The 24,940-nt window shown below is 41.5% G+C and overlaps 1 protein-coding gene and 1 long non-coding RNA gene across 2 annotated transcripts in view; both read right to left on the bottom strand.

The window, feature by feature from the left end:
* Window positions 1-4,543: 4,543 nt before the first annotated feature.
* LOC143110216 (uncharacterized) lies at window positions 4,544-5,719 on the bottom strand. The gene is made up of 3 exons (XR_012984093.1): window positions 5,608-5,719; window positions 4,875-4,993; window positions 4,544-4,746 (listed from the first exon to the last, which is right to left on the bottom strand). It is a non-coding gene; the product is annotated as an uncharacterized LOC143110216 (long non-coding RNA).
* A 6,705-nt stretch (window positions 5,720-12,424) lies between these two features.
* Window positions 12,425-24,940, bottom strand: part of mettl14 (methyltransferase 14, N6-adenosine-methyltransferase non-catalytic subunit) — a 78,836-nt gene continuing 66,320 nt past the window's right edge. Inside the window, exons 9-11 of the mRNA XM_076272429.1 lie at window positions 21,431-21,547; window positions 17,971-18,181; window positions 12,425-13,197 (exon numbers count right to left, since the gene is read on the bottom strand). Coding sequence (XP_076128544.1) covers window positions 12,899-13,197; window positions 17,971-18,181; window positions 21,431-21,547 — 627 coding nt within the window. The 3' untranslated portion in view covers window positions 12,425-12,898. The remainder of the gene's footprint in view (window positions 13,198-17,970; window positions 18,182-21,430; window positions 21,548-24,940) is intronic.

Raw genomic sequence — 24,940 nt, 5'->3', positions numbered from 1 at the left:
GTGCTAAGGCTAGATTGGAATTGACTCTTACTCAGTCCAAGGACCCAGTGGTGAGGAAAGTTGCACCCTCAGTTAATGCAGGAAGGAAGTGGAACCCAGAGCAGGCAGTTAAGCAAGCTCAATCAGCATTGAAGCATAGAGATATAATGGGCCATGTGCAGCACGGGCGGGGGGGTCTAGGGGTGGGTGCAAGTAAACCCTTGTGGAGTAAGGCTTCTGCAGGAGAAAAGAGGAAAATGGTAGTGGAGGAAATGCATAGACAGGAGGAGGCTGTAAGATGTACTAAGGCAGTGTCGCAGGCAAAACAAGGGCAGTGGGTGAACTGGGAAGGGGTGGAAAAAAGACAGATTAAATGGAAAGATCTATGGGGCATGGAAGCTAGTAAGATCAGATTTATGTTAGGTGCTACATATGATGTGCTCCCATCTCCCAAGAATTTAAGTCAATGGTTTGGTGAGGATGATAAATGCATACTTTGCTCGTGTGTGGGCAGTCTCCACCATATCCTATCAGGATGCAAGGTAAGTCTCACCCAGGGGCGGTATACGTGGCGTCATAACCAGGTATTGAAATGTGTGGCAGCGGCAATAGAGGATAAAAGAAGAGAAGTCAATTCATTAGCAGCTAGTAAAGGGGTAAGGCAAATTAACTTTGTACGTCAGGGGGATAAACCTTGTTCCGCGAAGGCCAGGTGTAAAACCGGCCAGTTGAAAAATGGGGCGGGCTGGGAAATGAAGGTTGATCTTGGCCAGCAAGTGGCGGTACCTCCACATATAGTGAGTACTAAGCTACGTCCTGACGTAATTCTATGGTCGGATTCAGAGAAGATAGTTTACTTCATTGAACTCACTGTTCCTTGGGAAGACAGAGTGGAAGTGGCCAATGAGCTGAAGAGAGCTAAATATACTGAAATAGCAGAGGAGGCAGCTAAGCGAGGTTGGAGTGCACGATTAAGGCCTATTGAAATCGGTGCACGTGGGTTTGTGGCCAGATCTGCTATTGGCTTGCTGTCTGAATTGGGCATTTGTGGTCGAAGTCTAAGGCAGGTGGTTAGTAACATGTCCTTAGCAGCAGAACGGGCAAGCGAATGGTTGTGGGTAAGGAGAAGTTACCCTTCCTGGGGCGCAAGCTAAGGTAAGCTAACTGGCTCATTTGTTTTGGTCGTGGGTAAGGAGAAGTTACCCTTCCTGGGGCGCAAGCTAAGGTAAGCTAACTGGCTCATTTGTTTTGGTGGTGGGTAAGGAGAAGTTACCCTTCCTGGGGCGCAAGCTAAGGTAAGCTAACTGGCTCATTTGTTTTGTGTTTGTGATGGACTGTGCCTAGGTTGATGGTACTTGGCTAAGGTTCTTTATGGTTTATGGTTCAGTCCACATCAACGGGACGGACCGACCTAGCCAACTTAAACCATGCCTAGGTTGGTTAAGGGTATTTGGATGCTTGTTGTGGTAATATGGGGCAGCATGGGGCGTAAGTTAACTGCTAACTGCTGGCTAATTTGTTTTGTGTTTGGGATGGGGCCTAAGATAATGGGCTAAGCTAACTGGCTAATTTGTTTTGTGTTTGTGATGGGCTGTGCCTAGGGTGATGGTACTTGGCTAAGGTTCTTTATGGTTTATGGTTCAGTCCACATCAACGGGACGGACCGACCTAGCCAACTTAGACCATGCCTGGGCTGGTTAAGAGTATTTTGAGTATTGGATATTTCAATGTGGTAATATGGTGGTAACATGGAGGGGAGTGTCTCCAGGACGCTGGTTTCACTGTTAAGCCTTCATGAGGTGTCGTGGGCCTAACTTAACGAAACATCGGTGAATGAGGGTGCCCACTTGATAACCCCAATGACATGCCGCATACTATATAGGCTACTGCTGTTGGATAGGCCATTTGCATTGTGCTTGTGACCATTTGTTGGCGGATTTGTGGGTAGTGTGCTTTTTAAAGTTAAACTTGAGCAGGGGCTTCTGAATGTGTTTACCTTGGATTTTGGCACAAGGGATTTTAACATCTAATCCTGTGTATTAATGTAACAGTAGAGACCAGTTACCCACCAGTAAAAAAATATAATATAATCTTAAACCAGTTCATACCATTTAACACCAGTTCATCAACCAGTAGGTTTCTTTAACTGGACCTTACTAATACAATCCAGTAGAGACCAGTTACCCACCAGTAAAAAAATATAATATAATCTTAAACCAGTTCATACCATTTAACACCAGTTCATCAACCAGTAGGTTTCTTTAACTGGACCTTACCAATACAATCCAGTAGAGACCAGTTACCCACCAGTAGAAGTGTTCCAATTTCCATATAAAAACCAATAAAACCAGTTGAACTTTTTACTGGTTTCAAAATGGTTTCCAACTGGTTTCCTACTGATTTTCTACTGGATCTCAACTGGATTCCTACTGGATCTTAACTGGATTTTCAACTGGATTTCTACTGGAATTTCTGCTAGGGTTAGGTGCCTTGCTCAAGGGCACTTCAGCCATTCCCACTGGTCGGGGATCGAACCGGCAACCCTTCGGTTACAAGCCCGAATCTCTAACCAGAAGGCCGCGGCTGCCCCCATTTAAACTGCTATAGCCTACGTTTAATATTTGTAAGGTAGTAATGCTGCCACATGTCAACAAGCAATGCTATCGGTGAACTTAAAAAGTTTGTTTAGATCCAGTGGAATTGTTGTCAAGGAAATGCTACGTCAGACTTCGGTACTCTATTAACAAGAATACAAGGCACCTTCCACCCAGCTGTCTCTCATCTGTCCACTTCAAACCATTCATTCATCCAAAACTATCTGTCTCTCAACATCCATTAAGCTACCTACCTATACATAGCTATTCAACTTTGTTTTCTATCAACATTCATTAAACTATCTGTCTTACAACATCAATTAAATCATGTCAACCTAGCAACCACTAGATATACCCTAGGAACACCCTAGCAACCATCTTCATGCATCTTAAGTGGAGAAGTCGGTGCCACAAGAGTCTTTCTCTGTCTCTCTATTGTAAAAGGAATATTGATAAAATGATTTTTAGCTTCTCTCCTGAAGTGCACAAGTAGCACTGTCCTTGCATACTTAACTGCCAAATGTCAAAGGCTCTCCTCTCACTGTCTCTGTCCATTGAACTAGGAATACTGATACTGTCATTTATAGTTCCTCTCCTGAAGTGGACTCATAGCACGGTTTCAAAATAAAAGTCCTACGGTGTTTCCCACAGAATTGGATTAAATTTTTGGCGGTAGCCGGGGGGGGGGGGGGGTTACTGTCACTTTAAGATTGTCTTGGTAGTGTATAGGTCTAATTGAGTGCCTGTCACTTTAAGACGTTCGTGAGGGAACCCTTGCTATTTTAACACAGTTAAAAGGCTGCTGATGTGTGGATGCAATTCATAATGTTTTCTACGTAGTTAAAATAAAGGTTCGTACTCCTTGAGACAAGCACTTTTGAGTCTTGGAAAACACTTTTCCATTTACATCGGGATTTTGCAAACATTTGTAAGACCTTTGCAGAGTTAACTTGAATGCAGCAGTTTTGAACAAATTTGTGCAGCACGGTCACGATGCTAAGCGGAATAGTCAACGTATGGGAAACAATGTCCTATTTTGGAAATATTTGTTTTTTTATGCTGTTAATTGTCAAGACAGGGTAGAGAGTGACAGGAAGCGAGTGGGAGATAGAGATGGGATTGGATCAGGAAAATCCCCGGGCCAGACTTGAGCCTGGACACGATTATGGTATGGGCACTGTAACCTAGTCCTTGCCCATTTTACTGCTGAACTTGTAAAGCGTCTCATCATGGAACTAGGGATATTGATACTAGGCACCCTAGCAACCATTCTGATTACTCTAGCAACATCGTAGCAACCGCTTTGCATGCACTGGTAATTCCTTGGAATTTAACTTCCTCTCCTGAAGAGCACAAATAGCATTGTTTCAAAATATTTCTCTATGGCTATTCCTTTTTGAAATTAGTTACAACGTCCTCTCCCTAATCACTTGCACTTTGTGTGTTTATGAGGGGTCCGCTATATTAAGGGTAATCTGAAACCAATTACTGTTTTAAGGAGAAATCCGGACGATTTTTACCCGGAAAAACACATTGACTGATTAAAAGTTTCCTTCACATAATCATTTGAATTAAAGTAATGTTCTGCACTCACCACAATAGATTAGATTAGATTAGATTTAACTTTATTGTCATTGCAGAGTACAAGTACGAAGACAACGAAATGTGGTTTGCGTCTAACCAGAAGTGCAAAAAAGAAGAAAAGTGCGATGTGCATACAAAGTATAGACAGGTGGTGCATAGACAGGTCAAGAAATATAGTGTAGTGTAGACAGTAGTATACAGTTGATTTATATAAGGTAGAGAGGTTTAGAGTAATATAAATATGTGCAGTGTATTAGCAGTTACCTTATAAGAGCAGAATAAATATGGCTATGTAATGTGAACAATGTATGAACAACATACATTAGGGGGGGGGGGGGTCTGCCTCTTTGTTGTCCCTGTCAAGGTTGCCATGGTCGTGGAGGCAAGGAGCCATTGGGCGGGGGGGCTTAGTTGGTTGGTTGTCACCGGGATGCAGAGCTAGAGTTTAGCTGCAGGAAAGAAGCTTCCTCTGAACCTGCTGTGCGTCTTATGCAAGCATTGCTTGCCCTGGATGGTCTCAATGGAGGGGAGTGAGGAACCGGTGATGTGTCGGGCAGTTTTCACCACCCTCTGCACATCACAGACAACACTATGCACAATAAATAGATAAACATAATATATAGGTAAAAACTATGAAATCAGTCCAGTTTGCTCCAGAAAAGAGTTAAAAGATATAAATAATAATGAGTAAAATACATAAAGTGCCTAACCGCATACATTTATTTGACTATGGGCAGTTCTTTGTTAAGGATGTTCACGGCTGATGGAATGAATGACCGCTTGTAACCATTCTTTCTTGCCATTGGGACTGCAAGTCTCCGTCCTGATGGCAGCAGCTGGAAAGCACAGTGGAGGGGATGAGTTGGATCTTGATAAACCTGTAATGCCTTTTTTTATAAAATCTGTGAATACAGGTGTGAGAGTTGATGTTGTTTATGTCCAATGATCTTTCCACCCTGTGGGATATACTACGAAGCACGGTAGACATATCGAGGCTTGACAAAGCCTTGACTCGGGGGTATACGTTAAGTGATACTACGATAGCAGTTACGTGATATATTTCTCAAACTAGGCTTTCAGCTCAGATCTGTGCGCGTTCTCGGTGTTGGGATGACGTTGGCCAATCGTGAAACATGCAGACGCACAAGACCGCCTCTATTTAAAAACAATTACTTCCGCATTCATGAGCGATAGCTTAATCTACACTGCGGTCATTTTTTGTGTCTAACCTATAACATCAAATAAATCAATATTCATCAGTTGTTGTATGGTATGCACGTCCAGATATTTGCACGCACAGCACTATTAAAGTGCATTCGAGATCCAAAATGTTAGTAGAGGCGGAGCTCCACCTGTAAGATGACAGAATCCTACACGTGAGATAACTTCGTTTTTAAGATAATTGATTGGTCAGTGGGCGGTAGATTACACGATTTGAGCTATAACTTACCTAGCGTTCATGGGCTTTGGAAAAACCTTTCTTCGAGTGAAAACATCATCATTCCGCGTCATTCACGTCACTTAATGTGTGAGTCAGAGGTCGGAAACTGGGGCTAGATTACCTAGCGTTCATGTGCTTCGGAAAAACCTTTCTCCGAAGTGAAAACATCATCATTCCGCGTCATTCACGTCACTTAATGTGTGAGTCAGAGGTCGGAAACTGGGGCTAGATTTTGCTAACAGAGTTGCCCAGTTAGGGGCTCGTCATCACTTTTGTCGTCACGTTGTAGTTCGTTTGTAGTCCATGTGGCCTTTCATGTCCAACCATAGACTGACTGTATATATAGAACTGGACAGTGTGGCTGCATTATGCAGTCATTCTATGGAATTGAAGCCGCCGAGGCGACGCCATCTTGGAAAATTTGGAGGCAATTTGAAGTGCGGCTGCGCAGCAAAAGTTGAAGCATGCGCAGTGAAGAGGAGTCGCGGTCAGGCACGCCCACTCAGTTGTCACTCAGCGAGTTAAACACGCCCCTTGTCAAGTGAAACCCGCCCCCTTCTCCTTTCCACAACGCAGGTCGACTCGGCGCCGAAGGCTAGCTGGCTGGATGAATTTTGCGGCTGTGAGTTAGCTAAACAGTACAAACAACAATCGGTTTGTTCTTGTCTGGTAAGTGTTGCGTATCAACTGAAAAGGTTTTTTTTGTCTATTGGTGTTCTTAAATACGTCTAAGAGAGCTTATTATGTTGATTATAGACTGTGACAATTTAGTATGGTGCATACTAATGAGCTAACAACAGAAATACGGACAGCGAATTACATGCTAACGTTAGCAGCTACATTAACGTTACCGTTAACGGGAGGCTAAGTTAGTCGTTGAAGTGAAGATTAGCACACAGCTCCCATAACAGTCGATGCATGATATACTTGGTTTTATTAGTTGTTGCTGTTTTCAAATATCTCAATGTATGCCATCTCAACATGGAGTAACCATTGACTGTACATGGGGATTAATTAGCCTACACTAGACAGTCAGTACAGTGTGTGATAAAACAACGGTATGATGTGATAAAGCAACGCAAGTTAACGTTAACTTGATGTGAAGCATGGACCTCATCAACCTGTCATGTTAATGTAACTACTAGCCAGTTTGCCAGCGTTGCATTTTTTCTAACGTTAACGACAGACACCTCTGTTAGAGCTACTTCTGTGATGGTAGGTCGGTAGCATAGACTGTAAAAAATAGGTCGGTAGTTGTAGACCGCATAAGTGAATGATCGATAAATGAAACGCCTGCATTAAACACTACGCCAACAACCAGTCACTTCCCAGGGATATCGGTGAACATTTGAGAAAGGGTGCATTCAGAGCACCTCGGAATGACAAGGACCGCCCCCATGGCTACTTTGTTTTTCCGACAGCAAGTGTTCATGTGCTTTACCATCGGAATGTGTGACAAACACGGATGCCACAACAAAGGTTAAAACATACACTCACTAATCCTAAACAAACAACTGTATTTGCTTAAAATATAGTGTAAGATGCTCGTGAAAGAAAGATATGCAGCTTTCAAGTGACAAAAACGGCAAATTCCCAAGTTCACATTAAAACTATTGGACATGAAAGGCCACATGGACTACAAACGAACTACAACGTGACGACAAAAGTGATGACGAGCCCCTAACTGGGCAACTCTGTTAGCAAAATCTAGCCCCAGTTTCCGACCTCTGACTCACACATTAACTGACGTGAATGACGCGGAATGATGATGTTTTCACTCGGAGAAAGGTTTTTACAAAGCCCATGAACGCTAGGAAAGACCTTAGTTTGTCATCTAACGTCCATGATCAGTCATACTGATAACGTTATTTTTCAAGCTGACGCAAGTTAATGACATTCACACCGCATATTTAAATGTGTAGTTAACATTAGGTAGGCTGTGAAATTTATTGCACACATATATTTAATTAATTGGTATTACTAGTGGTGTTGAGTGCCTGATTAGATGCTTTGTAATGTTGTAAAATTGTCTGACTAACTTTATTGTAACTTTCCTTTTTGCAGGTAAGATATGGGTGATGGCTGAATGTACTGGAGGTGGCAGCAAGGTGGTCTCCATGGTCTACATTACTCTGCAAGCAAGGGAATGCCTACGTGAAGTGGTTTGGCTAGGGTGTTCTGAGGTGGCATGTCCTCCCCCTTTCTGCAAGTCCCCTGACATCCATCTCCCTGACATCATCACCCACCATCACTGGATCAACCTGAAGCCCCTTATACATGGGACATGGCACAGCACCACTACGTTCTGAAAACACATGACTTTCAATAACTTGCGTGGCACCAAGAAAGGTCTGCCGCTGCTCTGAACTTTCTGTTAATGTGACATCATTCATACTTGAGGCTGTACACATCCCTTTGTTTCTATTTTCTTTATTGATGTCACCCAAACTTCAACTTTCTGTATGCCCCTGAACTCACACAAATTGTAAATTGCAATGCGCCATTTAACCAGTGGTGTAGTCTAGTTAGTTAGTTGTAGTGGTGGGTATACTGTGAGCAACCCAAATGTTATTAAATACGTATCCTTGCCTATTTTAAATGGGTATACTGAGATGATGATGCTTTTCAAATGGGTTTACTGTGTAGTCCTGTGTATCACGTAGACTATACCATACCACGGTCATTTAACTGCCTTGGTATTTAAGTCAGAGGCCATTGCTTAGTATTTAACTGTAGCCTACGCAAAGATGTAGACATTACAATAATATTAATATCAGAATAATTATTGGTTGATACTAAATCAATATTGAATGGTTTTTTTATTTCTTTTGTGTGATCTATCATTCAGCGATGACGTGGTAGTGTCTGCAGCCTAGACGGTAAAACATAATGGACAAAGCGTCGTGTCTGCAGCCAGCCAGCTGTCAATCATAGGTGTAAACACGCCCTTTTTAGATTTGTTAATATAACATAAAAAAAAATAATTTCAGCGAGAAAAGAAAAATTGTGTGTATTGAAGCATCTTGAAAACGATTTTTTCGAATAAAAAGTTGTTGATACAAAAATTGTTTTAGGTGAGAAAAGTGACACGGAAAGTTGGCTACTTGGCCATTGAAATACATGGGGGTGGGCGGAGTTACACATTGTACTGCAGCCAGCCACCAGGGGGCTGTGGACTAGCGCTCGCATCACTCTTAACAGACGGCACACTGTCCAGTTCTATATATACAGTCTATGTGTCCAACAGTTTTAATGTGAACTTGGGAAGTTGCCCTTTTTATCACTTGGAAAGCTGCATATCTTTCTTTCACGAGCATCTTACACTATATTTTAAGCAAATACAGTTGTTTGTTTAGGATTAGTGAATGTATGTTTTAACCTTTGTTGTGGCATCCGTGTTTGTCACACATTCGATGGCAAAGCACTTGAATGCAAGCTGTCGGAAAAACAAAGTAGCCATGGGGGCGGTCCTTGTCATTCCGAGGTGCTCTGAATGCACCCTCAGCACATAACCTCCTCCCGACCAGGTTTGGTTGACAGCATAAGATACCATGGTGATATAGGGACACTAAAACAGATCCACTTTCGTATCACAGCATACCCTGGCTTTGAGCGCAACATACCTCGCTAACCCACTAATCGAGATTCGTAGTATACCCCACTGGTTGACTATTTGTGCCAGTGTGTTCTTTTGTTTGACCGAAAGGTGCCTATACCATGACACGATGTTGAACGTCAGCACACTCTCGGTCAGTGATTTGTAGACCATGGTCATTGTGCGCTGGCTGGTGTTGAGGCTCCTGAGTTTCCTCAGAAGGGCCAGGCGCTGTCTCCCTTTTTTGAATATGTAGTCCACATGGTTTTGAAATTGTAACTGGTGATCTATTATTGTTCCGAGATATTTGAATTGAGTGACTAGCTCCACTTCCTGATTGGCTTGAAGGTGGGCACAGTCTGTTACCTCCTCTCCTGCTGCTTCCCAGCCACATCTCCTTGGTCTTGGCGATGTTAGGATCCAGGGAGCTGCTGTCGAATCATGAGGTCAGGGTATTGATGTATTGCAGGTAGGGAGAACTGTTTGAGTCCCGAAGGCAGGCAATTAAGGCCATGCCATCTGCATACTTAATGAGGGAGAGGTCACTGCTGTTGCACTGCATTTAGTTTGTATATATGGAGAAAAGTAAAGGGGATAATACACATCCTTGAGGGACACTTGTGTTCAGGACAAGAGAGTCAGAGAGGCAGTTCTTAATACAGACTCGCTGGGGTCTGTCTCTCAAAAATTCCCTGATGAGGAGGACCAGGCCACCACTGACTTCCAGGTCACGAAGGCGCCCTAGGAGGAGGTGAGGCTGAACGGTGTTGAAGGCTGAGGAGAAATCCATGAAAAGAATGCGAGCATGAGTGTTGGGTTTGTCCAGATGACTGTAGATGCTGTTCAGGAGGGTGAGTGTGGCTTCCTCCACCCCTCTGTTGGTTTGGTAGGCAAATTGCCTGGGGTCCAGTGAGTTGATGTTGTAGGTGTATGTTGTGTGTAATGTCTTAAGCTACTGGGACCTTGAATTTCCCCTTGGGGATCAATAAAGTATCCATCTATCTATCTATCCTAATATTGGGGGAAAAGTGAGATGTGTGAAACATTATTTGACTGAAATGGTAACCAGAAGTAATTTGTTATTAAAAAAAGGCTTACATAAACTTGACAGAGATACCTCGAGTTCTCTTTTGACTAAACCTAGACTAAAATGACGAGACTTTTAGTCGACTAAAACATGACTAACAAAAATTATATTTGAACAGTGTTGCCACAGTTACCTTGAAAAAGTAATCTGATTACTTATTACTTATAACTTAGTTACTTTACTGATTACTTGATTTTAAAAGTAACTAAGTTAGATTACAAGTTACTTTATTAGTTACTTTCAGCAGCTGCCGACAACACCCCCACCGCCTCAACATAAAAATGATAACCGGTTTTGCCAATACTCACTATACAGGAAGTGCGTTTTAACAGTAATGTCAGCAATGTATAGCAGACATCCCAACCTAACCTACTTAGATACTGACTGGATTATTGGACTGTTTGTCCAATAATGTCTAAGTACACCAAATAAGGAAGGCCTATTGATAGAAATTGTTATAGTAAAATAAGATTTTTTTTTTCATGTAGCCTTGGCAACTAGCCATCTTGTATAGGCCTGAGTAATATGCAAATGAAATTACACTTGTTAAACTCACCTCAACAAGTCTTTTGCAATCATTTAACCCGCCGTGAGCAATGCTAAAGTCGCTGTTACAAACAGTGCAGTGTGCAAGACTATCATTATGTTTTAATCTTATGAGACAATTGGGTACACTTTTGTGTAGTCTGATGTGAAATGGGTCTTAAATCTTCCTTTTTGAGGGGCACTGACGCTGCCATGACGCTCCTGTTCCTAGATACACTGACTGAACTGATTAATTAAGTTTGGGAGAAAAGAGATATACAGTAAGCACACTTACACTGAAAACTGATTGGTTGATTTAGCAAAACAGACCAGGATGCTCTCTGTCTTGGATGCGCTTCAGGCACAAACGCACCACTCCTCTCTCTCTCCCTCTCCGTTGTGTGCGCGTTAAACTCATATGCACACGCGATTTGAAGTCCGGTCTGGCTTGCGTGCTCTTGTTCGCTCTAGGTTGCGGGAGATTTTATGTAATTTGCGGGCGTCAGGAAGCTGCTATCAATATGTGGGAGACTCCCAAAACTTCGGGAGACTTGGGATGTCTAGCTAGACAGCACTTTGTCGCCAGCACAGAATGTACCATGTACCTATAATGTTGTCATGTTTAGCTGACACAAACTCAAAGTAATGACTGATGAAATGTGCATCTCTCTCTCTCCCTCCATTGTTTACGTTTGTGTCGCTGCGTGGTTTTACACGTGAATTGTGCTCATGCTGAAAACGTGAGCATAGCCTACATGACATTAATCCCCAAGACAAGAAGAAAGCAAAGAATATATCTTTTTACTAAGGAAAATTACAAAAATAGTAACGCACAGTAACTTAGATAAGTAACTTTAATCTGATTACTGGTTTGTAAATAGTAGCGCGTTAGATTACTCGTTACCGAAAAAAGTGGTCAAAATAGACTAACGCATTACTAAGTAACGCGTTACTGGCATCACTGTATTTGAATGACTAAATCTGACAAAGACTAAAAAGGACATTTCGTCACAAGACTAAGACTAAATTAAAAACAGGTGACAAAATTAACATTAGTGTCCAAAGTCTCTAGGCTTCTCCCACTATCTCCAGTTCAGCGTAACACTGGTAATGTTAGCCTAAAAGACTAAAATTTGCTTGACATTCAAAACACAGGCTAGCTAGATCTCTACTCTGTTAGAAGTTGAATAAACTTGTAGCCTAAAAGTGCAGGCCTACAGAAATGTAAGCACGAGCGAGTTTTTCCTGCTACACCAGGCCGATTGCTTTCTCACTGCAAACTAACCGCTCGAGTTTAATTGGAAACGAGCCAAGACCATCTCCTCCAAGTGGTCTCAGTTCATTTGTTTTGTTCCGAAACAGAGTGGTATTGCAGCTTTCACATATACCCAATCGAACCAATCTTTGGGGGAAACGCTCCACATTCAAAGAGCCAGGTGTGAAAGCACCCTTAAATTCAATGGTAACGCAATGTTTTTTGACATACAATTTTTTGGCCACCTCATTGATGTCCCTGGGGAGACAAGGAGGGGTTATTCTACATTCTGCATCCTCCATGCAACAGCCCAAGACCACTAATGTTGTTGAAAGATTTTTTTCCAAATCAACAAAGGGAAATGTACATTGCATGTCAATTTAATGCACAATAAAACTTTCTTCTTGTATCTTAAATTTATGAAAAGTCAAAACAGGATCAATTTCTCTTGAGACACGACAGTACAGCAATTTAATTTGTATGTAGGTATGCAATACACACAGTTCTAGGAAAAACAAAGATCTCTGCATCTATACTGTATACTGAGTTTCAAAGTGTCTATGTAAAATAAAAAAGGTCCTGCTCCACACCAATTTAAAGACTATGTCCTACCACATTATATCGGTCAACGAAATTATGACTTTATTTAAAAAAAAAACATATTTAGAGTGTTCAGCATTCTAATTCTAGCCTACAAAACAACAAAAGTAATTTCAAAACAACAAAAATCAGGTTTGGCATTTACATCAGCACTAACTATACAAAGGAAGTCTCAACATCCTGTGACTTTTCAAATTTATTTTTGTACTGGTGTTCAAGGATTGATACTGCAGTCCCTTTAGCGTGGGGGAAATCCTCTGTGGGGTGCTCCACGCCCTCTAAAGCCACCTCTCTCCCCACGGAAGTTGGGTCGATTGCGCTCCCGACCGCGATCACCTCTAACAGCTGCTGGCCCACCCCTGCCTCCCCTTTGAGCTCCCCCACCTCTCTCAGCCTTGGTTTTGGGAGGTGGAGACTTGGGACGAAGCCTCTCAATGTCTTCTGTGCAGCCAGAAAGGTGGGAGAGCTGGAAGAACTCCTCATAAGCCTCTGCATTAAAGTTACTATTTGTCAGAGTGGGACCAACAGTTAGCCATCCTGTAATAAACCAGAAACAGACACAAAGTACCATTTACATATAAGACAGACAAATTTATTTAAGTATACAAATAAAGTAGAAACAGTATTCTATGTAAGATGGCAAAACAAAATGACCAAGCTCGCTTTTCCATAAAGGGTGCAGACATCTTGATGTTTTTTTTTTTTGGCCTTTTTATGCCTTTAATTAGACAGGACAGTGGAGAATGACAGGAAGTGAGTGGGAGAGAGAATCGGGGTAGGATCTGGAAAGGACCACGGGGCGGGAATCGAACCCGGGTCGCCGGCATACGGTGCAGGTGCCCCAGCCAGTTGCGCCACGGCTGGGGCCAGACATGTTGATTTTTTTTATTAGAAAGAAAGAAAGAAATTTCACTTTTATCTATGCCAAGGTAAAAAGAAAACAATGTGTCAGAAAATAATAATTCCACTATAAGCTCTATGTTGCAAAGACAACCATCGTAAGCGACGAACTCAGAGGACAAGCAAACCCAGAGCCGTATAATTAACGGTCCTCTCACTGCCGGACCACAACCAGATGTTGGATGTCAAGATGGCCATGGATGGGACTATGTTTGTTTGCTGGAAACATGCATACACATTTGCCCTAAAACAGAGAAGGGAGTTGTTACGCTATTTCATTGCAGATGCAGTGATGCAAAGCGTGGAATGCAAGTGCGGCTGCAATTAGCAGGGTAGCAGAAGAATTTTTACCTCATATTGTTATTTCAGAATGTACTGCCTCTATAATTGACAAAATCAGTTAGCTTCACTTCTCGCACAAATAGGCAGTTGGTTATTTTACTAGGCTATTTATTATAGGTTTGGTTGGTTCCTCGTCAAGATTGTTGATAAAAGCCTGTTACAATGAGCTTCCATAAGCCTATATAGGCTATAGCCTAGACATTCGATATGACCGGTTTTGGGCTACCTTTTAACATGGCCACTAGTTCAAATGTACAGCCTATTTCTTTATGCAAAGGCTGACTGACTTAGCCTGACGAGCCAGACCCACATCAAGATGTAGGGTCTGGGAACTCACCATTAGCAGTCAATCCGAGGAGCGGGATAAACGGTTGTCTTTCAGATTCCCTCTGCACGCAATAGGATAGCGCTACAACTCATGAGTCCCATGCGTTTTCCCACCAGTGGAGCTAGTTGGCTAGTTGACCAAACTTTTGGCAACTTAAAAAAAGCTTAACTCGAGTCGCGATTCAAAGGCCGACTGGCTATCATTAGCTCTGAATGAAGAAATAAAGCCATGGTTGAAGAAGGAACGTGTTTATAGAAAGAACAGTGAACGTTATTTTAAATTATTCTGTCCTCCTCACACTCTATCCCAGTGCTGTAGCCTGATTTTTTTTTGGAAAGATTTCATTTTTATTTGGTACTAATTAGGGCTGTCAGCGTTAACGCGTTAATCACAATGCGATTAAGGACCAAGCATAGCGTGTTCATTTTTTATTAATCGCATTAATCGGGTGTTGCCAAAGATTTTTTTTATTTTACACTGTCACTTGTTCTTTTATCAACAATCCCCTTTGGCTGAGCACAATTTTGACCCTTTGATGCACCGTTTCTTGTCCTCAAACTGCCACAGACACTTCCTAGTAGGCTCCTGCCTAGCCCTCCTCCTCCTGTAGTCATGGAGATAATAAACACCAACACAGTTCTGAACTCCCAGTTGGCTGAATGGCACTTTTAAGCGCTGTGGACACGAGTGACATGAACGCGGTGCACTCGGCTTTCGACATTCAATTACATTAGATTCTGTTGTTCTTCTCAATACAACTCTGTACACCAGCATCGCACTTTGCCGCCGCCGACATTACTATTCAGTTCTATTTTGTTGGCACCATTCCATAAAATCCATAGCCTGACGAGCCAGACCCACATTAAAATGTAGGGTCTGGGCACTCACCGTTCGCAGTGCTCATTCCGAGGGGCGGGATAATCGGTTGTCTTTCAAATACCCTCTGCACGCAATAGGACAGCGCTATGAGTCCCATGCGTTTCCCACCAGCGGAGCTAGTTGGCTAGTTCAAACTTTTGCCAACTTAAAAGCTTAACTCGTGTCACACTGTTCGCCAACAGCAACATCCATCTTATTTGTTTTCAAGTAGCAGGAAATTCAAGCCAAACCGTTGCAACTCTGCCATCAATCATTATGTTAAGCCCGCCTAACGACTCTATACACGATTTGATTGGCCTGATAGAAGTTTAATTTTTCGAGCTCACAAGCCAACGGAGAGTTGCTAGACTAGCCCTGGCAGCAAATGTAATTGTGCGTCTAGATTTCTAGGTTATAAAATCCAGTGTTTGCCAGTTAAAAACTTTGGCGCTGATGTGCGTGGCAATTGACAGTGGACTCATTTCGGCGCCGGTGTTTGCTCAGTTGACATGAAATTCAAATATCACCAAAGCACTTCAAGTTTAAGCTATAATCTACAATAAGATAAACATTGTTTACATTCCTAAACTGTTACACGTGAACTGAACATAGTTAATGGACTAGGCTATTTCTGTTAGCACTTCATTGAAATGTGCTGTAGGTCTACACTACATTTTGCACATGCACTTTTGCATATTTCTCAATATGAAAAGTTCCTTATTTTCAACTGAACTCTAAAGATAATGAATATAGGCTATATGGAGATTTTTTTGTTTGTTATGCCTTTTATGTGTGTACATTTTATGCATGCACTTCTGCTGTAGCATTTATTTCAGTTTATATCAGCGATATTTCTGAAGAATAAAATGTGTTGCCTCAGGCCCGCTGCATATCTTTTTAAATTTTATTTGAAATAATCAAATGTCTTAAAGGTTGTATCAGCGATGGCGGGGTAACATCACTTCTGACAAACAAAACAGAGAGCTAGCTCGCTACTCCCTCCCCTCCCTCCCGTGGACAAACAACTAATAACAAACTACAATAAGAAAGCAAGTGATTACTGTCTGTGTTGTAAACTGAAAATATGCTAGCTGCTTTATCAACTTACATTACTTTTGGGTAACTAACAATAGCCAGCAGATCTCCCACAATAGCAGACTACCTCAATTGCCAGTTTATAGTTTTGCCTATACCAATTACACAGTTTGTCAATGCTTGTAGCAACAAAGATCACAGCCTTTTACATTCTCAGTGTCATGTATTTTGAACCCAACAAACCAGTTTCTGTTTGGACTGTGACAGCCACATAATGATAGCCAGATAATGATAGCCAGCTAGCTTACTGCACTATTGTTACGGACACTGAATATTAAAGCAACACCAAAGAACGTTCCCTCTGTCGCACGGACGCTTTTTGTTTATCCAGCACCGGGTTTGCAAACAATGATGTCCAGACAAGGTAGAATATTTTGCATGACTTATAAAAGTACAATGTATTGCGACATCAGATGCAAGTCAAATTTGTAGTTTCTTATGTCTCATTCCATCGAACTACAGATCCGCTACCTGATCTGGCAAACTTACATAGTGCGGTTATAGCCGATAGAGGGCCGCGAAGCGAATGCAGAATTGCCGTTCACCCTGTTACGAGTTGATGAACCACTGAAACGACTTTGGAAACATTATTTTAAGGTATAAAAAACGATTTGGTGTTGCTTTAACATGGTTTGGTAGGCTATGTGCGTGGTGTACTGTCAATTAATTTTTGAGCTAGTTATATATTTTTTTGTGGATGTGTTTTGTATGCCCCCCCCTCCATCTGATGGAAATGATAATTTGACTGTTACCACATTTCAATCGGTAGAACGAAGCAAAGTTAGACATTTTATCGATTTAAAATACCCGAACAAGGAAATTAGATGAAACAGATACATGCCTAATGCTCCATGCTCTAGCCAGGGAAAGCTAGTGACAGAAAGAGATGACTCCCTCTTGTGATGTATGACACAAAAAAACGTTCAAAAGGACTACTTAAAACCGAGTCATAAATCATAAAATATTCATTTTTTTTTATCAAAATTGTGTGCAAAAGTAACACATTTAACCTGACAGGGTATGCCCATGGCCGTATTATCATGACCACGAGCCCTGGACACAAAATCGGAATGGGCCCCCCCTCCCACCCCGCACGCACGCAAATAGTCAACAAAGCTCACTCTCGCGAATGAATTCTGGCAGCTAATTGGACGTTTTTCACACAATTTTGGACAGAAACGTTAAGCTGAAGACAGGTAAGCTGCCCGTCTGGCTCATCCAAACCAAACACTGCATGCGTGAAACAAACACGTTGCACAAATCTGCATATGATTAGGGAAGTGCGGACTGCTTTTGTAACGTGATCGAACATAATATTTTGACTGTGCCCAGGGCCCCTTACTGGTCCTGTGCCCCTAGGTTAATTAGCTTATTTGCCGTCTCCCCCAGTTAGACAAGATGATACATACCTTTCTCGTCCCTATACCAGAGACTTTCTAATGAGGAGACACCACTCAAAGAATCTCCCATAGAAATGTATGGGGTTGGTTCGTAACGCAAACATGGCAGTCGTTTACACATATTCCACCCCTTCCGCCACCAAAAGTTGACGTGAATAGATCATGCCAATCATGTGGTATGTTGTGAATACATTGTGACAATCATGTGTTGTGATCTCGCAGCTGGAGCGAGGTTGGTGTCGAGAAGCCTTGCGCACGCGCAGTTTTGCCTGAAATAGATGTCCGATAAGTGCCCAAAATGCGTTACAAGATGGCCGCCAGGTGGAGGGACTTGCCTTAAAGGACTTTGTCTATACAGTAAAATAATGTGATATTTTTATACATCACCTGGCCTTATGGTACTGTCACGACCAAACAGGTGCAGCCTTCGACGTCCAAGGCAGAAGTGCTCAATGATGTGGAAAATCTCAACTGGTTTCTCAATGTTGCCAATCTCTGGCTCTTCAGTAATGATCAGGTCAATGTCCACATTTGCATGGATGAAGTCACCATCTGTGCTGCGCCGCACTGTACCTTTAATACCCATCAGACAATGCTCCTGGAGACAAACAATGATGCACAGCAAATAAGTATTTACAATTCAGTGTTGAGAGTATGAGTCATTCTGTGTCAAATCAGTACCCAATTTATACCCACCCACCATTATGAATTCAGGGGCTGTTTAAGTTCTGATTTCAGTGGACAATTCGGTTTTAACATTTCAATAGTAATCGCCCACACCACCCTAACATATGAAGACTCCTTTTAAAGTTATTGCACACCTGAAATCTCTCCATGATCTGACAAAAAAAGGTAATGCACAGTCCTGCTCAGTCATGCATGCCACAACATTTTCAGCGCTATTATACAGCAGTAGCCTACGGAGGAGAAAAGGCCTGTGAGCTAAAGCAATTGTTTTTCAGTCCTTGAACAATCATGCAAGAACCGTATTTGACGAACATGGAATGGCCACAGAACTTTTGCAAAGATATGCTTCCATTGGCTACACCAGACGAGCAAGTTTTTTCCCCCTTTACTGTCTATGCGTGCGAGCAGCGTGTAGCCTATGCGCTCCACTTCCGTTGTTGTTTAAAGATTGAATGGGAAACGGATTTGGAGCCAAAGGCTAAAATTTAATGCAGCTACAATTATCAGCTACAATTAAGGTATCACCAATATCAATTTAATGTTACAGATGTATGTACCATTCATTATGTACCATTCTTAAAATGGTTCTGGTCTAGACTTAAATATCTATTGAAAACTTCAATATGGAGCGTGTTTTTAGAGCGTCATCTGCAGGCGACCTGTTGGCTATTTTTAGAAGGTGCGCTGGGGGCGCCTCATAGCCGTCCCGCGGGCTACCTGGTGCCCGCGGGCACCGTGTTAGAGACCACTGGTCTACACAATGTTTAGGTTCCATAACTAAAACCTGTAAAATATTTTTGTTCAATTCTATTGTTTTCATAGTCTTTTTGCCCTTGATTGTTTACACTCTCTAAAAGGCCATAGCTTGGAGGCCATGTTTGGACATTCATATATTCACATACAAAAGTATTATTCCTAGCCTGACCAAACTTTGTAAAATGGAAGACAATTTTCACATTTTGATTCCATAACTGCTGCTCAAACAGGGAACTGTTTATATATTATAGCCTCCACAATGCTACACAAATGCAGAATATAGATAGATACTTTATTGATCCCCAAGGGGAAATTCAAGGTCTCAGTAGCATACAGACATCACACACAACATGCACTTACAGCAGAAAAAGTAATATAAGTATATGAATATAGCCGCAAGCGGCAATGTGGGGGCCTAGCAGAACACTAGCAGAAATGGCATTGCCATGGCATGAGCAAGCACTCACAGCAACTTTCATGGCAATTCGATAAAGAATGGCTGAGATATCAGCTTCACTATGTTACAGAGCCCCTAGAGGCCAAATTAAACCAATGTCTTTGTGTGTGCCCACAATAAAGTGCCAAGTCCCTGTACTAAGTTTGAACTTCATACATCAAAGCATTGCTGAGATATGAGCTCACTTCCTGTATTGCAGCGGCCCCTATAGAGGCCAAAAGATACCAATTTCCTAGTATGTCTTCACAATCAGGTATCAAGTCCCTATACCAAGTTTGGACTTTGTACATCAAAACGTTGCTGAGATACAAGCTCACTTCCTGTATTGCAGCACCCCCTAGAGGCCAAATGAGCTCACTTCCTGTATTGCAGCACCCCCTATAGAGGCCAAATGATGCCAATTTCCTAGTGCGTCCTCACAATCATGTACCAAGTCCCTGTACTAAGTTTGGACTTCATACATCAAAGCGTTGCAGAAGCTTGTACGTTCTACTGCAAGTGCCATTCAAATGAGGTCCAATCATTTTGTGGTCTATAGTCAGACCAGTGTTGAAGCGGACCGAATGAATTACGTTGCTTTATCTTTGTCAGTATTCAAGAATCTGTGAGTAGCCAGATGCATGAAATGGTAACCAAATGACTCGTAAGACTCGTGAAGTTTCTTTTTATCGTTTTGGCAAGTAGCCGTACAGCCTAATAAAATGTATTGTCCTTATTTACGCTTCTCTCATATTATCAAAGGAACTCTATATCTCATTCATAGAGACCATTGGGTCCTTGGTTACCGGTCATATTACTGTTAGCCTGAGTGGCCAGATCTAGGAAGACTGTTGGTTGTTCCAAACTTTTCCATTTGAGAATGATGGAGACTACCGTGCTCTTGGGCACTTCCAATATTACAGACATGTTCTTGTACCCTTCCCCAGATCGGTGTCTTCACACAACCCTGTCTCGCAGGACTACGGGCAATACTCTAGACCTCGTGGCTTGGTTTTCACTCTGACATACAGCATCAACTGTGAGACCTTATGAGATGTGTGCCTCTCCTAATAATGTTCAGTGAATTTCAATTAGGCACAGGTGGACTCCAATCAAGTTGTAGAAGCATCTCAAGGACCATTGATAGAAGTAGGATGCACCAGAGCTCAATGGCAAGTGTCATAACAAAAGGTGTGAGTACTTACAGTATGTAATGGACTATCAGTCTTTTATTTTTGTATACATTTACAAAACACTCCAAACACTAGCCTTTTTGTGGGGTGTTGGAGTATTGTGTGTAGATTGTTGAGAAAAAATAAATAATTGAATATCTTTAATTAAAAAATAATTTTAAGAGGAGTCTGAAACATAACAAAATGTGGAAAAAGTGAAGCGCTGTGAATACTTTCCGTATGCACTGTCTCGTGGACTATGTGTATATGTACAACAGCTTGTAAAACCAAACCCTCTGTGTTTGATCATTTCTTGATGTATTTTATTACGTAATTGTATTGTTATTTGCTTTAAATATGTATGCCATTATATTATGATTTTACACATCTGTTTTTTTGAATGAAAATAATGGCTTTATTTCATTTTGAAAATGCATTAATTATCTTTAACTGTCTGTTTGATTGATTTTGCTGTATTTCCTTTGTACAGCACTTTGTAACTTGTTTTTTTTTTCAAAAGCGCTATATAAATTATCATTATTATAGAGTATTATTATTAATATTATTATTATTATTATGTGAGTGCTGTGTTTGTATGGCTGCTGTAAGACTATAATTTCTGTTTGGGGATGAATAATGTCTGACTGTCCACACATTTATATTCCAAGAAAAAAATATTTCAAATGAGTTCGCATTCACAGAATTTCCAACCCTCAGCCCAGCAAGTTTGGCGACTCCTGCACCAAAACATGATGAGTATAATCGTGGCTCAGAGAGATGTTTTAAAGCTCCAAACCTTTGTTCTTTGGAAAACAGCCTTTGGGTCCAGAGTTTTTGTCTTCCCAGGATTGTTCTTATTGGTCTTGATCCAACAAATATCTTCACATCTTCGAAATCCCCATTTGCGCAGGCACTGCAAAAACATATAAAAACTTAATAGCTCCTCCATATTTATTTTATGCTTCTACTGCTGTCGTACATAAATGACTACACCAAATGAAGATAACTGAACATTCAAAAATGGACAATTTCTGCATCTGAATGAATGAATCTGGATGGTGTATGTTCTTTTTTTATTCTATTTTATGCACTTTACGTTCTTTTAAAGGGACACCAGGCAAGCCTGATAGCTTTTTCTCTACGAAACTCCCCCTTCGCTCGCTCGGTCGCATCTTCCGTCAAGGGTTTTCGCTGCTTTTTCGCCGGCTCTGCCATTATACACACGTTTGCAACAATGGAGATCTATGTGATTTCTCCTTTAATGCAAGCAAATCAGACATTAGGCTACCTTCCTTAATTAGTTTACACCTTTGTTGAAATGGAAGAAATTGAAGACTGAAACTAGGAAGTAGGAGAATTAACATTAGCTCAGAAGTCTTGTTTTATATGCTCACATTATTTTGTGTGAAGGCTACTCTTCGTGGGCTAAAGGTTACAGTTTACAAAGCCCTGACAGGGCCACAAAAGGCGAAAGTTTTTTTTTTAACAGAACTTTCCGGAAGGATGCATCATAGACATCTATGCCCCGCTGTTATCTTCCACCGGCAAACCATGGCATTGGCTAACGCAAGTGTTAACTAACTTAGCTCCTGTCAGTATGGTCAGAAAATTAATGGGATAACAGTCGAAAGAGACAATTACAGTGCTGTTGTCATGTTACTCAGTATAACCACGTTTATACACCAACAATCAAATTAGCCTCCATCACTCAACCAATGCTAACGTTAACGTTATTTTACCTTTGGACGTAGCCTAACATTAAGCTGGTGACCAATGGCTCTAAGATTAACGTTACTGAAGTAAAAATCGAGCATGTCCAATAAACACTGAGGTGTATTTAGGGTTATTTAGGTGAAAATCACCCAACCATGTATACAGAAGCCACCTCAAAGCCAAGCGTTGTCCTTGTAGGAAGTGGAAGCAATTCATGCATGTGTGTCTTGCAGCAAGAAGCTGCGCCATCTGGTGGACAAACCACATAACAATGGTGGACATTTAAATTAAGGATTTCCTTTACTTAATTAAAAAATATTTATTTATCAGCCATTATAAATGATGATACCAATAGTTGAAAACTATTATAGAATATAATATGTAAGGGATAATAGATGACACGGTGGTCTGTTAACAGAAATTAATGCATGGTCGAGGTTATAAAACGGCTCTGACGCACAGCCTTGTAAGTGCATTAATTTCCGTTAACAGACCACTGTGGAGTCCATTATCCAGCTAAAGCTGTCTTGTTTGTAGAACTACTTCTTTCCAACACAAACAAATTTCTCAACTTGCAGGACAAACTGTCGTTACGAGTTCTAAATGGATAGTTGCTACGGCCAAAGGCCAGTCGTTAGTTCCATCTCTCCCGTTGTCAAGTGGGCATATCTATGCTATATTTTCTTAGCCTACTGCCATCCAACTAGCTAAAAGCCACCTCCGTCATATGTTAAATATGTCATATGGATCTACTTCACAGGTGTTCAACATATGTCATTGCATGTTCTAAATTACGCAGGACATGTTCAACCAAGCAGTGGAATAAATAATGATAATATCGGCCCACCGATAAATCGTCCAGGCTTTAATCTAAAATTATGTGTTATCAAAAGTTGTGTGTAAAGGTTGCAATCAAAATGCATTCCTTCTGTTACATCCTGTGGGCTGATAGGAGTTGTCAATGCTTTATGACATTCAATAAATCATAACAATGATTTACTACAACTGAATTTATTACAATGACCTTAGGTAGAATATATGAGCTGCAGAGCTGATTAGGGCTGGGACGGTAACCGCATTACCATAATACCGTGGTCACGTGACGCCTACCGCGGGTCTGAGCTCGTCATCACCGCAAAAAAAAGAATCTGTGAAACATTTGGGGGATTCGACTTCATGTACCCGCTTGCAGAGTTCTCAAGCTGACTGCATACTTTTCAACCATGACATAGGCCTATGCACAATTTCGGGTTGAAAACGAAGCAGAATCTCAGAAATAATCACGTTATGCAGTCAGCTTAAGACTTCTGCAGGTGGCTACATGAAGTCGAATCCCCCTATTGGCCTGCACATGTGTGCACATAGTGTGTAATGTGATGTGTAATGTGATGAACCATCTTATGACATTGATTCTCAGAGAACCACAGTTACGTTAACCTACTGTAACCTTCCGTTTTCAAAACAAAACTTCAAAACTTATCATTAAATGATGAAGCAAACCCGACCTTTTGCGTTTGTGTTGGGGAGCGCAACATTCCATTTGTTTACTATGCGAGAGTAGAGGAGAACTGGGACAATCGGAACACTTTTCTATTCTCTCCGTTCAAACTCATGTCATACATGTTTACTCCATGAAAATTGAAAAAGAATTTAAAAATATGTTCTAGTTTGTTAAGAATTTAACTTAATAGCGACATTTAGGCCTAGGCTAGCCTAGGACCTACCTTTGTTACAACCTGACGCAGCCATTAAAACGTGCAGTAGCCTACCCTTGTAACATCAGTTCTAAAATCGTGATAGCCTTGTTGATAAACTGCTGATTTCTTTCATGTCTGAAGCATTTGGTCCAGTGATCTTTTAAGTTGCTGCGGCTGTCTGGCTGTGATGGCGGTACAAAATTCATAATCCATAGCCCTTTTCACACAGAGATCACGCAAAATTTGCAGGAAGAGGAGACGTCTTTTTTGCCGCATCGTGTGTCTGAAAACGAGGTGAAAATTTGCCGGCCTGCAGATCTATTCATGAGCCGGCATTTTGGGGAGCCAGGATCAGCTAGCAAACGTGACGTGCAACAGGGGGCGTGTAGAGTGGTAGTAGAGTGAAATTAATGTATGAAAATAAAGTTGTGCGTCATGTTATTGAAGGCCGATAACCGATATGTAAAACCGATGTGTCAGTTGTCAAAAAGGGGGGTAGATAGTAAAGGCAAACATTTCATTCAAAAGCATTTAATTATGCAAACTTTTCTTTCTTCTTTTGATACACAATTGTCTATCAGCATGCATCACAAGTGTAAATGCTGTGTATCATGTCAATCCAAGAGCTGAGTGATGGCAATTATTTTCATAGACCAGGCCTGCACAATGATGTGCTTGTAAGGGACCGGTCACAAAGAGGATGCTTTGCCATTGTGTGTGTGAGTGCACGAGAGAGGGAGAGGAAGGTGCATGCGTGATGGCAAGTGTTACGGTTGAATAGTTTAACAAAACAGTTTTAAAATAGCTATTTAAGCATGCAATTTGTGTCCATATGTAGGCTATAAGCTACACTTTTGTGAGCCTAAAAGGCATGTTAATAGCCAGCTCAGGACGGA

The sequence above is a fragment of the Alosa pseudoharengus genome, unplaced genomic scaffold (genome assembly GCF_046254945.1).
Source record: "Alosa pseudoharengus isolate Yale_2024_CS ecotype anadromous, Long Island Sound unplaced genomic scaffold, YU_APseudo_1.1 YU_APseudo_1.1_scf_7, whole genome shotgun sequence".
Classification (NCBI taxonomy): domain Eukaryota; kingdom Metazoa; phylum Chordata; class Actinopteri; order Clupeiformes; family Clupeidae; genus Alosa; species Alosa pseudoharengus.
Note: the sequence above shows the minus strand (reverse complement) of the source record. Positions and strands in the feature narration are given on the sequence as shown.